Source organism: Uloborus diversus, chromosome 3 (assembly GCF_026930045.1).
Source record: "Uloborus diversus isolate 005 chromosome 3, Udiv.v.3.1, whole genome shotgun sequence".
NCBI lineage: Eukaryota > Metazoa > Arthropoda > Arachnida > Araneae > Uloboridae > Uloborus > Uloborus diversus.
This window is the reverse complement of record NC_072733.1, coordinates 119,676,435-119,688,710: the sequence shown is the minus strand read 5'-3', so window position 1 is coordinate 119,688,710 and position 12,276 is coordinate 119,676,435. Positions and strand designations below refer to the sequence as shown.

Here is a 12,276-nt window from a genome sequence, read left to right as displayed (position 1 = left end):
CTCCTCTTAGTGTTATAGCTCAATGGGTTGGTCAAGCTGGGGAGTGCTAGGAAGGCACTAAAAAGAATAGAGTTGAATCAACTGTATGGTACACTAAAATTTAATACTGAGGAAAAAGAAGAGCAAGTCAAGAAGCTTGAAGGAGGGAAAACAAATAAACCTTTATCGAAAGGCTGAGGATTCATAGTATCAGTACTTAATTGAAATTCCAAGGGGGAGAGCTGGAGAAAAGTACATAAATAAAAAGCTGCATTTGCATCTTAGTGAGTATGATGTTCAAAAAAATATACAGTAGTATAGTATATAGAGATGAACTTTGACTAACAGATAATTTAAAGTCTGAAAGGCAGGACATAACACCTCAAAGTCCGAATTTTAAAACTTGGTCAAAAAATTGCTTTATAATTTCTCCTTTTTAACTTAGAAAAGAGAAGAAAAAATCAGTTCACTGTAACACCAAACAATATCATTCACTTAATTACAAAATTTTTAAGGATGAATCGCCCTTTTTTCCTACCAACATATGTTCATAAGTTCAAAAAATTCTGCATCCAAGACTGTATATGTTATAGTAGGTAAAATCAAGGAAAAAGGAACATGACACTTTGAATTTTTGGTCACTTGCCTATCATTTTCTTCAGAAACATATGAATTTCTTAAATCCAAACAAATTTTCACAAATAACTCAATGACTTAATGTCCTTCCGTTACCAAAATACTTCATCCAATTACCTCGCCAAGAACTCCAGGGGAAGGGGGCATATTTAATGCTATTTTTAAATTATTTTCATTGTTAAAGCTGTCCTTCAATACTTTTCAAGAATTTAAATAACTCTTTTATATTTTCTTAAAACATTTAAAGAAAGGTCGAAAAGGCGACTAAAGGGAACCAAATTATTAAAAGATAACTCCTCAGCCAGCACATGTAAAACCATTTACAGCAGACAAAGGGGCCCCAAATGTGTTAATTTGCCACTGAATTTACGGCCGGTATACTCTTATGGCCCATCGTTATTGTTTTAAAGGAAACTTTATCAAGTATTCTTAGCTGGTGGTGCCCACAAAGCTGATCCGTGTGGCTTTTGTAATCAATTTTCACACGTACAGTCAACGCTCATTATAAAGACTATTCCATTAAAACAACCAGTGGTAAAAGCCCCAACTTTGTTCTTATGAACTCGATGTTAATTTGCTTTCAATATAATAACCGGTTCTGTATCGTCTAATTCAATACAGTGACCAAATTCAGTGAAGACTATTTCTAGTGTTTCTTCCAATAAAAAATTTAACTTGAAATGGCCTTGATTATTGTTTACGGACAGCTGCATGGAGTCTTCAGTGTTTAATCAGAGCTAAAAAGGCAAACAACTGTTTCTGATTTTATCTTCAGAAAATAAATGATTTGTAAGTATTTTCCTATATTTTCTACTTTAAAATCTGTTTAATATTTTGCACCCTTAATATTTTTAAAAATCCCCTGATAAAAAATAATTTAGGCAATTTTCTGGAATTTTGAAAAAGTGCCAATTTTATTTTAGCAACGAAACCTACGATGCATGTGTATATTTTTTCAAATTCTTTCTCTTATAACAACCACTCGTTATAAAGACTTTTCTCTGGGATGAAGATGGTCCTTATATCAAGCATCGACTGTACTAATTCACTCCAATTAACATTTATTGATAAAATGAAAACATACAAGTGTTTTAGAATTAAAAAAACTTTTATTACAGATACTTTTTACATTGGCTGTTCAGTAACTTAAGAGCATAAGTTTTCCACAATCGATTGCATCACATTTTTGTTGGGTGTTTCTAATCATAAAAATTACATAAAAAATTCATGTATCAGGGCTTTTACTTTAAAATTTGGTATCTTTTGCTTATATGTATAGTTAAAAGAGAAATGGAAATGAGATTAGTGCTAATATGAATGACTTTTAAAACTTGGCAAGAATCATTCAATTCACAAAACTTAATTTCAAACAATAATTTTTTTTCATTCAAAAAAAAAAAAAGTTTTTATTTTCTACAAGATTTTTTCCCCATTACTATGGTTTGCATAAACACAGAAAGTATTAAAATGAGTCTGTAAATATACACCATTAAGCCCTTAAGTTTCAGTGATTCCAATTGTAATCACGAAGGCAGAAAAAGTTCACTAATTTTATTACAGTATAGTTGAGGAATGTGGGACAAAGTGTAATGGTAAAATATTTACTCTGTTTTTAGTGCCACCTATCTGGTAATATTTTAACTATATAGTAGCACATGTAATCTATTCCAGTTCGGAAAAAAGTATCACTGAAGATCAAAGCATATAATACAGGCAGTTTCCAAAAATTGATACTCATATTGTGATACTTTGTTGAAAGTCAAAAATTATTTTTATTATTCTAATTCTTGTTAACATTTAAAAAATTGAGACCTTCTATTACTTTGTCCAATACTGATTCAGTTAATATTAAGCATATTTGTATTTTAAATATTTTCTACAATCAGTCAAGTACATGAGGGACAAAATGGGATGTGGCAAAGTGAAATAGCTTATTTTGTTTACTCGATAAATCATTTACTAAATCACTTATGTATTCATTTTTTATTTATTCATTCATTTACATTCCTCCATTCAGTAATTCATTTATTTATTCATTCATTCACATATTTTCTTATTCATTCACTTTTACATATGTTCATTTATTTTTCTTCATCTATTAATTAAATAATTGAATTTTCAGTTTATTGTTTCAGTTTCTTTTCATTTATTCATTAAACCTTTTATTTACTGATTCATTTAATCAAAAATATTTTCTATAATTAAATAGAAACTATATCATTAGAAAAATATTTTATTTTTCACTCTGCCCCCATGGGGAAAAAAAATGAAAATTTTTCACTTTATTGAAGGTGCAAATTTACTGTCAAAAGTAAAGAATACTGTTTCAAATGCAAGTTTTATTATAAAATAGAATGCTCATTCTTTATGTACTGTAATTTTCAAAATAAATTTGTTCATTTTGAAAAAGCTCAGTAAAAAGCTCTCATCTTAACTATTTAACTTTGCCCTACATTCCCCTACTAATAGACAAAAATTGACCTTATAAAAGCCAAAAACTTAAGAAATAAAGCAAACCGAAAGAAAAGAAAAAATATTTTTAAAACTAAACCATAGAATGGATTCTTATACTTTTCTGAATTAAATCACATAAAGTGTACTCTAAATGTAAAGTAATAAATTTTAGAACAAAAGGAAAAAAAAAAAAAAACCCTAATAAACCAAGAAAAGTTTTTAGTATTCACCAATGCTGAGTAAATAAGTTTAAAAAAAATCAAATACAATGATAAATCACAGCTAATGGTATAATAATTTAATAAATATTTTTAAATGCATGTTTACATTTATAACATTTACACTCCCATAATAAATATCCCTAACATTTATGTACAAATACACACATACATGATATGAATTCAAAAATACTGATTCAAGCTAACAAAATTTTATCAGTAAATTGCAAGAAGCATTGAAAAATCATGTAAAGAGAGAACATCTTTTGATAACATAAAACTTTCTATTTCTAAATTAATAATCACGGTTTAACACCACACTCAATTTAACATTTCATATTTTTTCTAGCAAATATGTTTCAAAATGGGAATTATTTGTATGTATAAGCCAGCAAAATGAAATTTAAGAAAACTATTTTAAATCCTGCAACAGCAAAATTAAAAATATTAGTAATACAAAAATTTTTGTAACATAAACCTTGATGGAAATAAAACATTTATCAGATTTTTCACAAGACAGAACTATGCTTACTTAATAGTTTAATCAATAATATGTCTTGATTATATTGCAAGTTTAAGACTTCTCTGCTTACAACTAGAATAACTTTATCACAGCTACATTTACGATTGTTTTCTGGATGAGCACTAATAATTACAGTTAATAGTTTTAAAAATCCCATTTCAAAATGGAATTTAATCATCTTTTCAAATATTTTAGAGTACGAAACTGAGATTTTTACTATTTACAGGTGCAAAACTCAGTGCTTATGATATAATAAAAAGCTATTTCCAGTTTCAATAATAACAGTGAAAAAAATTGTTTAACAGCAAACCTTCACATGTTAAAACAATGTCTTGAGACATTTGGATATGAAATGTAGTTTTACATATTTCAGTTATTTAGTGAGTGATAATGAAACTAAAATAAAACTAAAGTAAATACTAACTCTAATTTAGTTTTCCCTTATTTTAAACAAATAACTAATTCAATAACAGGTTTTACTGAGAGACTTTGTCACATCAAGTGCTAACAAACATTTAAATAATAATTAAAACTACTTAAAAATAATTAAGTGAAACATAACAAGATATTCAACATACATATTGAGTTACAAAAAATGTTTCTTTATAAATAATATAATTTTATTACGGAGAAACACTAAGACAGTTCAAGGGGGGGGGGGCGAAAGAGCGTCTAAGATTTACTAAACAAGAACAGAATCTTTCACACATTATACTTCATTATTAAAAAAGAAAAAAGAAACACTTAATGAGGTTCAACATTAACTGAGCATTTCTCTTCAACACCATATTACTAATACAGATTCATACTGCATGATGAGAGCATAATTATGTAAAAAAATACTTGAAATACAATTATGAACAGCAGTATTATCAAGTTGAACGTGCCCCATTCTTAAAACACATAGAAATATAGGGGGAGAAATGCTATCATCTAAGTTTAGCATTATTTTTTTTTTAGAGTATTTCAACAAATAGCAAAATATTTGAATAGCTTTTAACTTAAAAAGTTAATGAGTTACAAGTCACATAACAGTAATTTTCACATGAAAATAAATAATGAAAAAGAGATTGCACCAATTTTCCAACATGGCTATTTCACAACTCAAAATGAGTAAATCCTAGAAAACAGAAAATTATGATTTAGTTATTTCCATAAAGCATTGCACACAGTCTAAATTGGAAAAGTTAATACATAACAATTTTCAAACATAAAGTTACCTCTCATGTTGGCTGAGGAACATATGAAGCAGACTCTTGAATGACAGGTTGTGGTGCTGACAATAATGTTTCACCTTGCCCAGTACTTAAATTATGATTTAAAATTTTAACAGCTGAAAATTTAGCTCTCTGATAACCTTTCAATACACTGAAGCCTAATAACCTGCACAGAGAAAACCAAATTTCAATAATGGAAACAACATAGTAATGAAAGCTACTTTAGCTTTCTTCAACTTTTTAAAGTACTTCTAAGGTTTGCACATAATTTCAATTCAAATGATTTAATTATATCCATATAACTCAATACTTCATCACCTCAGAGCAACCATAAGACAACTAATCTGAGAAACTACAGTAAGATATCCTCCTGTTGTTCTGAGGCTACAACTTGTATCTAATAATTAAGTAAGCACTTGTCTTCATATTATCACGTTTCACATTCAAGATATATGAAATAATGGAACTTTAAATTTATATTCTAGTACTGAATAGCTAAATTTTTACATGAATTTTCAAAAATCATTACATTTTTTATGTACACTCATTCAGGGTATCTGAGCCAATTCTGGTTAAATTTGAGCCACTTCAAATTTTTTAGTATATGCAAATTCAAACAAAAACTAGAAAATTCAATGTTGCACTCTCCTAGCAAGGTTGCTAGTTAAATCAGTTTTCTACTCTCCGGGATGAGAGCAAAAAGGAGGAAATCCAAAACTGCATCAAAACAGCCATCAGAAGCTTTGATTTTCAAAAAATTCAGCCAAAAAAAAAAAAAAAAAAAAAAAGGCTAATTTACCAGTTTTAAAGGCAACACCAATTTTTTTTCATATTAATTATGTTTGAAATATTTGGGTAGTAATTAATACATGACATATATTTTTCTTTAAGCACAGTATTAATTTCTGAAATTTCAGTTATAAAAAAAGATCAGGAAAACGAGATAGTAGTAGTTAAAAAATTAGTTACGGATTAAAGCATCCTGTTATAAATTTTTTAGCATGCATTACACAGGCCTACATGTTTTTTGGTGTTTTGAATTTGATAAGTGTCCTTAACGAGTACCCTGATTCTGAATTTGGTTTGAGCTCATCAGGTCAAGATTTTTCACAAAATGAAAAAACCTTACGAGATATTTTGTACCAAAGGAAAAAAATCTTATTGGAATTTCCTGAATTGAATTGAAGCTATTTCTTTAAAATGTCCTACTACCAAGAAAAAACCAAATGTCCGCCACCAACAAAATCAAATATCCACCGCTAAGAAAGAAGAAAGAAAATAAACAAGCGACTAAGGACAGTTTACATAACAGAACAAGTTGGGTTTTTCACCCCTCTGTATCTCAGCCCCATGAAGACCCCTGGAGTTGATTTTTGGTTTACTCAATCTCTATTGACCCCTGACGAAGCCTTGATACATTGATTAAAAATATTTTAGTATAACGTTATGTTCATTTCATTTCAGCGGTGACGCATTTTCATTTTCGAATCTGTCAAAGTCAACTTGATGGCATCAGCAGTTGTTTACGACATAGTTAGCGTCAGTTGCTTGTAGCATAGAGTTGTGTTTTGTTTTCCGAGTGTTTAGTGTGTCTTAATGCAGCAAGAAAGTGTAAAAACAGTCCTGATATCATTTATTACGTGTGTGGTGGTTTAAGGATAACAAAGCATCAACAAAACATAACAGTATTTATCAAGAAAGCTAATCTCGCTTTCTTCGGGGTAAAGCTAGGTGATCAGGGCAAACGTTGGGCTCCACACAAAGAGTGTTTAGCTTCTGAGAAAATGGACAAAAGGTACATGTAGCTTATAGGGAAACAAAAAAACCATGAAGACGACTATTACTTTTGCTCCTGCGATGTCAAAGGTTTCAATTCGAAAAATAACCATATAATTCAGTATCCGAAACTAACATCTGCTACACGGCCAGTACCTCATGGACCAGGAATTCCCATTCCTCCACTTTTTCCAACCATCCAACAGCAATCATCACATGAAAGTTTAAAAGACAAAACAGATAAAGAAAAAGCGAAAAAACGATTTTATTTTTAAAAAACTCCCAACGACTGGCTAACGTAGATAAAACTGTATTTTTTTAATGAACAACTGAATTTCATAGGAATTTTCTATTAAATATAGATTTAATAAATATTCTCTCAGTATTTTTGGCAGTTTCTATGAAAAATTTCAAACACTTTTCTTGAAAACCTGACGTGCTGGAAAAATACTAAGCTCAGATTCCTGATCAGCACACTCCATCACTCCATTTACTATAGGGCAGTGCTTCTCAACCTTTTTTACTTTGCGGCACACTTAAAAAATTTCTAGATCAACGGGGCACACTGAACTTAATTTCGCAATGCTAACATAGAAATGTTTTTATTATTCACAGTTAAAAAGACGGTTGGGGGGGGGGGGACTTTTTCCGTATGAATAAAACAATCATAACTAACGTAGTGTATTTAAATTTATTTAGAAAGTGTAGAAATATTTCGAATGTATTGAGGTTGATAATGAACAACAAAACTACCTATATCGGACTTAACAGAAAATTATGCTTCATATGTTTCAAAGCATTTCTGCAAACATGTCATTAAAGTGCCCAGTGCAGTTAAACGATTTATCAAATAATGTCTCAAGAAAGAAGCAAGCAAGAAGTTAAAACCAAGCACCTAACTTCCGTTTGACACTAATGAGACACTTGAGCCTACGTTGAGGAGCAAAGACGTTTGATGTTCGGCTCTATGCTGGAAAAAGCTACACGAAGTTCTTGATCCAGGCTCTTTAGAGATGATCTCTTGCTGTTTTTTATAAGTGCGAGGGCTAAGAAGCTGAGTTCAAAAAGATATGTAGTTGAAAATGGTAGCAGCGCATCAATAGCAAGACAAGAGATGGTGGGATACTCATTCTTAACCAGCATCCAAAATTCGTCCAGAGACCAAGGGCGCCCATATAAGGGGGCAAGGGGGGGGTGCTCGAGCCCCCCCCCCCTTTGAAATTAGAACTTCTTTGCTTTTGTTACTTTTTTCTTTGCAAAAATGTAAAAACATTTATTCTCCAGTCATTAATGAATAAGTTATTAAAAATGAAATATTTTAATGACTCTAATCTGTCCTGAAATTGGTTCCTATCTGAGCCCCCCTTACAATTTTGCATATGGGCGCCCTTGCCAGAGACACTTCGCTCAACCCAAGTTTAAGAGTACGGTCGCTCTTGAGATCCATAAATGCTTCTCGTGCCTTCAAAAAAGGTCTTTAACTGATGCATCCACAGATGAAGAGAATGGATCGCGAATCCAGTCATACTGTTCTATGTCAGTATTCTTGAAATAGTAAACTTGTCCTGAAGTATGACTAAATGCTCTGCCAAAACATTCAGCAGCTTTTCTTCCATGCCATTTCCTTCACATACCATGTTGATGTCCGTTTGAACATGTCCAATGAGCCACGATCTACCTCTTCTCTCCACAGCTGAATTTTTGATTTGAACCCGTTTAGCTTGTCCATACATGTAACCCAAATTCTCTCCTTGTTCTTGTACTTTCCGATTCAATTTGTTAAGGTGTTCAAAAATGTCAGCCATGTACGCCAGTTTTCCCAGTCAATATTTGTCTTGTAACAAACTGGATTATTGCATTTCGTTTTTCAAAATCAAAAACTGTCGCACCTCGTCCCTCAATTCGAAAATTATTGATAGTACCTTACCACATAAAAGCCAGCGAATCTTTGTATGAAGAAGCAGGGAGTGGTGATCTGCACCCAATTCTTCACAAAGTATACGGAGAAAAGGCGAGAATTAAGCGGCCTCGATTTTATGAAATTCACGATTTTCACGACTTCAGCCAAAACTGACTTCAGCTCATCTGGTAAGATCTTTGCCATGAGAGCTTCACGATGGTGGAAACAGTATACAGGGTGTCCCAAAAGGTCGTTTACAAACTTAACATGCAAGTCTGTCATATCATGATGAACAAGATTTACATAGGAACATGTGCTTGCAAACGCAATGTTGGCGCACTACATGCACTAAAGTCAGACAATAACGGATACACGACATGTCGCATATCTCTTACACAAAGACGATTTTACACAAAATTTTAGTTTTTATGGAAAGCTTGAAGCAATTGCTAAAATTTGCGACCCGCCAGCTCTCATAATCACGTTGCAACGACAACGCAGCTATCGGTGAAATCTTGTCGGAATAGACCGTTATTACGAAGGTCGGTACTTTGTCGTTGCGACGCGTGTATGGCAGTTAAAGGCAACAAATTTCAACAACAGCTATTAGCCTTTCTTGACAACTAAAATGTTGCGTAAAATCATTTTTGTGTAATAATTATGCGATATGTGTGCATCCGTTAGTGTCTGACTTTGTGTGTATGTAGTGACCAGCATTGTGTTTGCGAACGTATGTTACTATGTAAATCTTGTTAGTCATGATATGACAGACCAGCATGTTAAGTTTGTAAACGACCTTTTGGGACACCCTGTATATCGTTTTAATTTCCAGTTTGCTAAATCTCAGAACCAAGCTTTGAAAAACTACGATAAAATGAAATTAGTATCGGAACCGGAAAAGAGGAAAACAAAAGTTAAAGCTGTGGCTAAAATTCTGGGCGGGAGTGCACGATCCCTGCCTGGGGGAGGGAGCGATAATCCCGTTTGCGAAAGATTTAGAAAAAAATTCTGTTTCATTAGTTGATTTCGTGGAAATTAGAATCCGTTTTCAAAAACTGAAAGTAATAGGATCACAAGAAGTAAAAAGAGGCGAGGCAGCAAATCCCGCCTCTCTTCTTCTTGGGTATGTCTTATTGCACAAGATCGACAGGGTGAATTGAGAAGTTACAGAACGATACAAACGCTATTCGGTAGTAACTTTAAAATAAAATACATCAAACCTCTTTCTTTTTATATAACTACGAAAATACCGCGGCACACCGGGTTCCTTTTCGCGGCGCACCAGTGTGCCGCGGCACACCGGTTGCGAAGCCCTGCTATAGGGTACCTATTAAACTTGAAACACTTTTTCATGAAGAAAAAAATGTAGGCCTGTGTTATTGGAGTGGGAGTTTGATAGAACAAAAAGAACTTAAAAAATCTCTTTTCGTCAAGATATTTAACTATGGTTTTGTTATTGTTGCTTTTCATATGATATCATATAATTATTTTACTTATATCATGTCATTGTTATATTTTTTTTTAAGTTTAAGCAACTAAACTCACCTGAGACAAATATAAACTACTAGCAGAGCTGATCCTCCAGAAAGAGTACGAATTCCAACATTTTCAAATATTTTGATCAGAAAACATGCAGTTGCAATAGAACTGCACATTACACTGATAATGGCTCCTGTTTTTACCCAATGGTATGTTGTTAAGCCTCGAGGAAGCCAGACTGTACTTTGTTTCAGTTGATACTAAAATTAAAAAAAAATTGATTTAAAAAAATGAAAATTTTACCTTTACGAGGAATTTTTTTTAAGTAAACAAAAACATTACAGACTTACCCATTCATTACAAACTTTACATTTAGCAGCATCAGACTGTCCAGAAGACTGAAATAATATTGATAATTTAGCTAATGATTTAACTTTAACAATGTTCTGAAAGTATTTTTACTGGTTAAAAGTTTTCATTTGTAAATATATCAATTGTTACCTTGTAGGAGTAAGAGATTGAACAAAATTAGCTCGATATAATGAAGAGCTACATTATAGACACATTTTTGATTTAATGGATTAATCAGACACCTAAATAGGATGAAAAATACTTGAATTGCATGGCTGTGTGAACAAATGTAGAAAATAGTTGACAATGTGTTAGTTCATTTCAGGTAAAACCAGCCCCTTAGCGAGGAAGTACAAAATAGGCAAATCTTGCTTTAAGCTACCAAGAGTGGACATGTTCCACCAGTGTGTAATATGCGTTTTGTGTTGTTTATGAATAAATGCTGTGTATACATTAATTAGTTGCAATTATTTTTAGCAATCTTTCTACAATGAGGAAACACAATAGTAAAATATCCCCCGACGCTACCAGAGATTCTACAAACTTGGGGAGATCAGTTTCAGGGTGTGATGATTCTGACAAAACCAAAAGCACTTCAACGACCAGTTTCTACTGCCAAGCAAGGAGAACAGAACACAAAGAATCAACATATTAATATTTGCCTCAGGATGCTTTAAGTACCTGTCCTCCGAAATTTTCTAAAGAAACAATTGTATTGTACGGAGTAAGAATGCCACTAGTAAAAGCTAAAAGATCATTCCAGAAAGAGATCCAAATAGGTGAACAATAATATGCCTTAACAAGGTACATTGTACCCACTCATTTACATTATCAAGCTATCATTGGTTTTGTTATCTTAGAACAAGCATTGCTTGAATTCATCAAAGGCATTAAATTTCAAAAACAGGGAAATCAAGTTAGATCCATGCATACGCAACAATGCAAAGTGAAGCAAGAAATTGAAACAAGATGTGTCTGGGGCTTGAAAGAAATAATTATAACTGCAATATCTAATGCTAATGGGATTGTGGAAGACAGTTTTGTAATGAAAAGTATTGGATTGGCGATAGTGCACCTTGTGAAGTTGTTTGTGGTCGAACATTAAATTATAATTGCTTGAGAGAGTTCAAGTGTACGGAATTTAGGATCTTGTTTCCGTGCCGGGAAACTACTAAAGTAACTTGCAGCTGTGGATAAAGTAAAACTATTGTACCATGTGGAATAAAAGGGAATGCTCCTTCTCAATTTTCTTTTGAGTGCCAATTGCCTGAGATTGTCCCACATTCAATAATATAAACGTGTCACTTCTGTTTTTATTCACCTCATTACTTAGTTCATAAAAAAACATGTTGCACCACAAAAAAATACACCAGCAAATCACCAGAATACCGCACAAAATTCAGGCTCAAAGCAAGGGAACTTATGATATGACTCATAAGAAAGGTTCAACATACCAAGCAAGAGACTTAGTGGCCATCTAACAAACAAAATTAGGAACAAATCAAAGCACAGATTTTTGGAACCATACAAAATAGCTAAAGTGAAGCCAAGAGATTGGTATTACATTGAAAAATTACGTAATAATAAGGCTCATAGCCTAACCTGGTTTCATAACATAATCAGCTAACATTAGGAAATATAACTCATGAATTTTAAAGTCATATTTTTTTATTATCTTTGTACTCATTGTAATTGATACAATATGCAATTTAATTTGTTCCCCATGTATTGAAGCGTTTTTTT

General features: G+C 32.2%; 1 protein-coding gene across 1 annotated transcript in view; it reads right to left on the bottom strand.

Moving 5' to 3' along the window:
* Positions 1 to 1,704: 1,704 nt before the first annotated feature.
* The window catches only part of LOC129218195 (uncharacterized), a 92,948-nt gene continuing 82,376 nt past the window's right edge, over positions 1,705 to 12,276 (bottom strand). Inside the window, exons 11-14 of the mRNA XM_054852412.1 lie at positions 10,533 to 10,580; positions 10,249 to 10,442; positions 5,031 to 5,193; positions 1,705 to 4,930 (exon numbers count right to left, since the gene is read on the bottom strand). Coding sequence (XP_054708387.1) covers positions 5,034 to 5,193; positions 10,249 to 10,442; positions 10,533 to 10,580 — 402 coding nt within the window. The 3' untranslated portion in view covers positions 1,705 to 4,930; positions 5,031 to 5,033. The remainder of the gene's footprint in view (positions 4,931 to 5,030; positions 5,194 to 10,248; positions 10,443 to 10,532; positions 10,581 to 12,276) is intronic.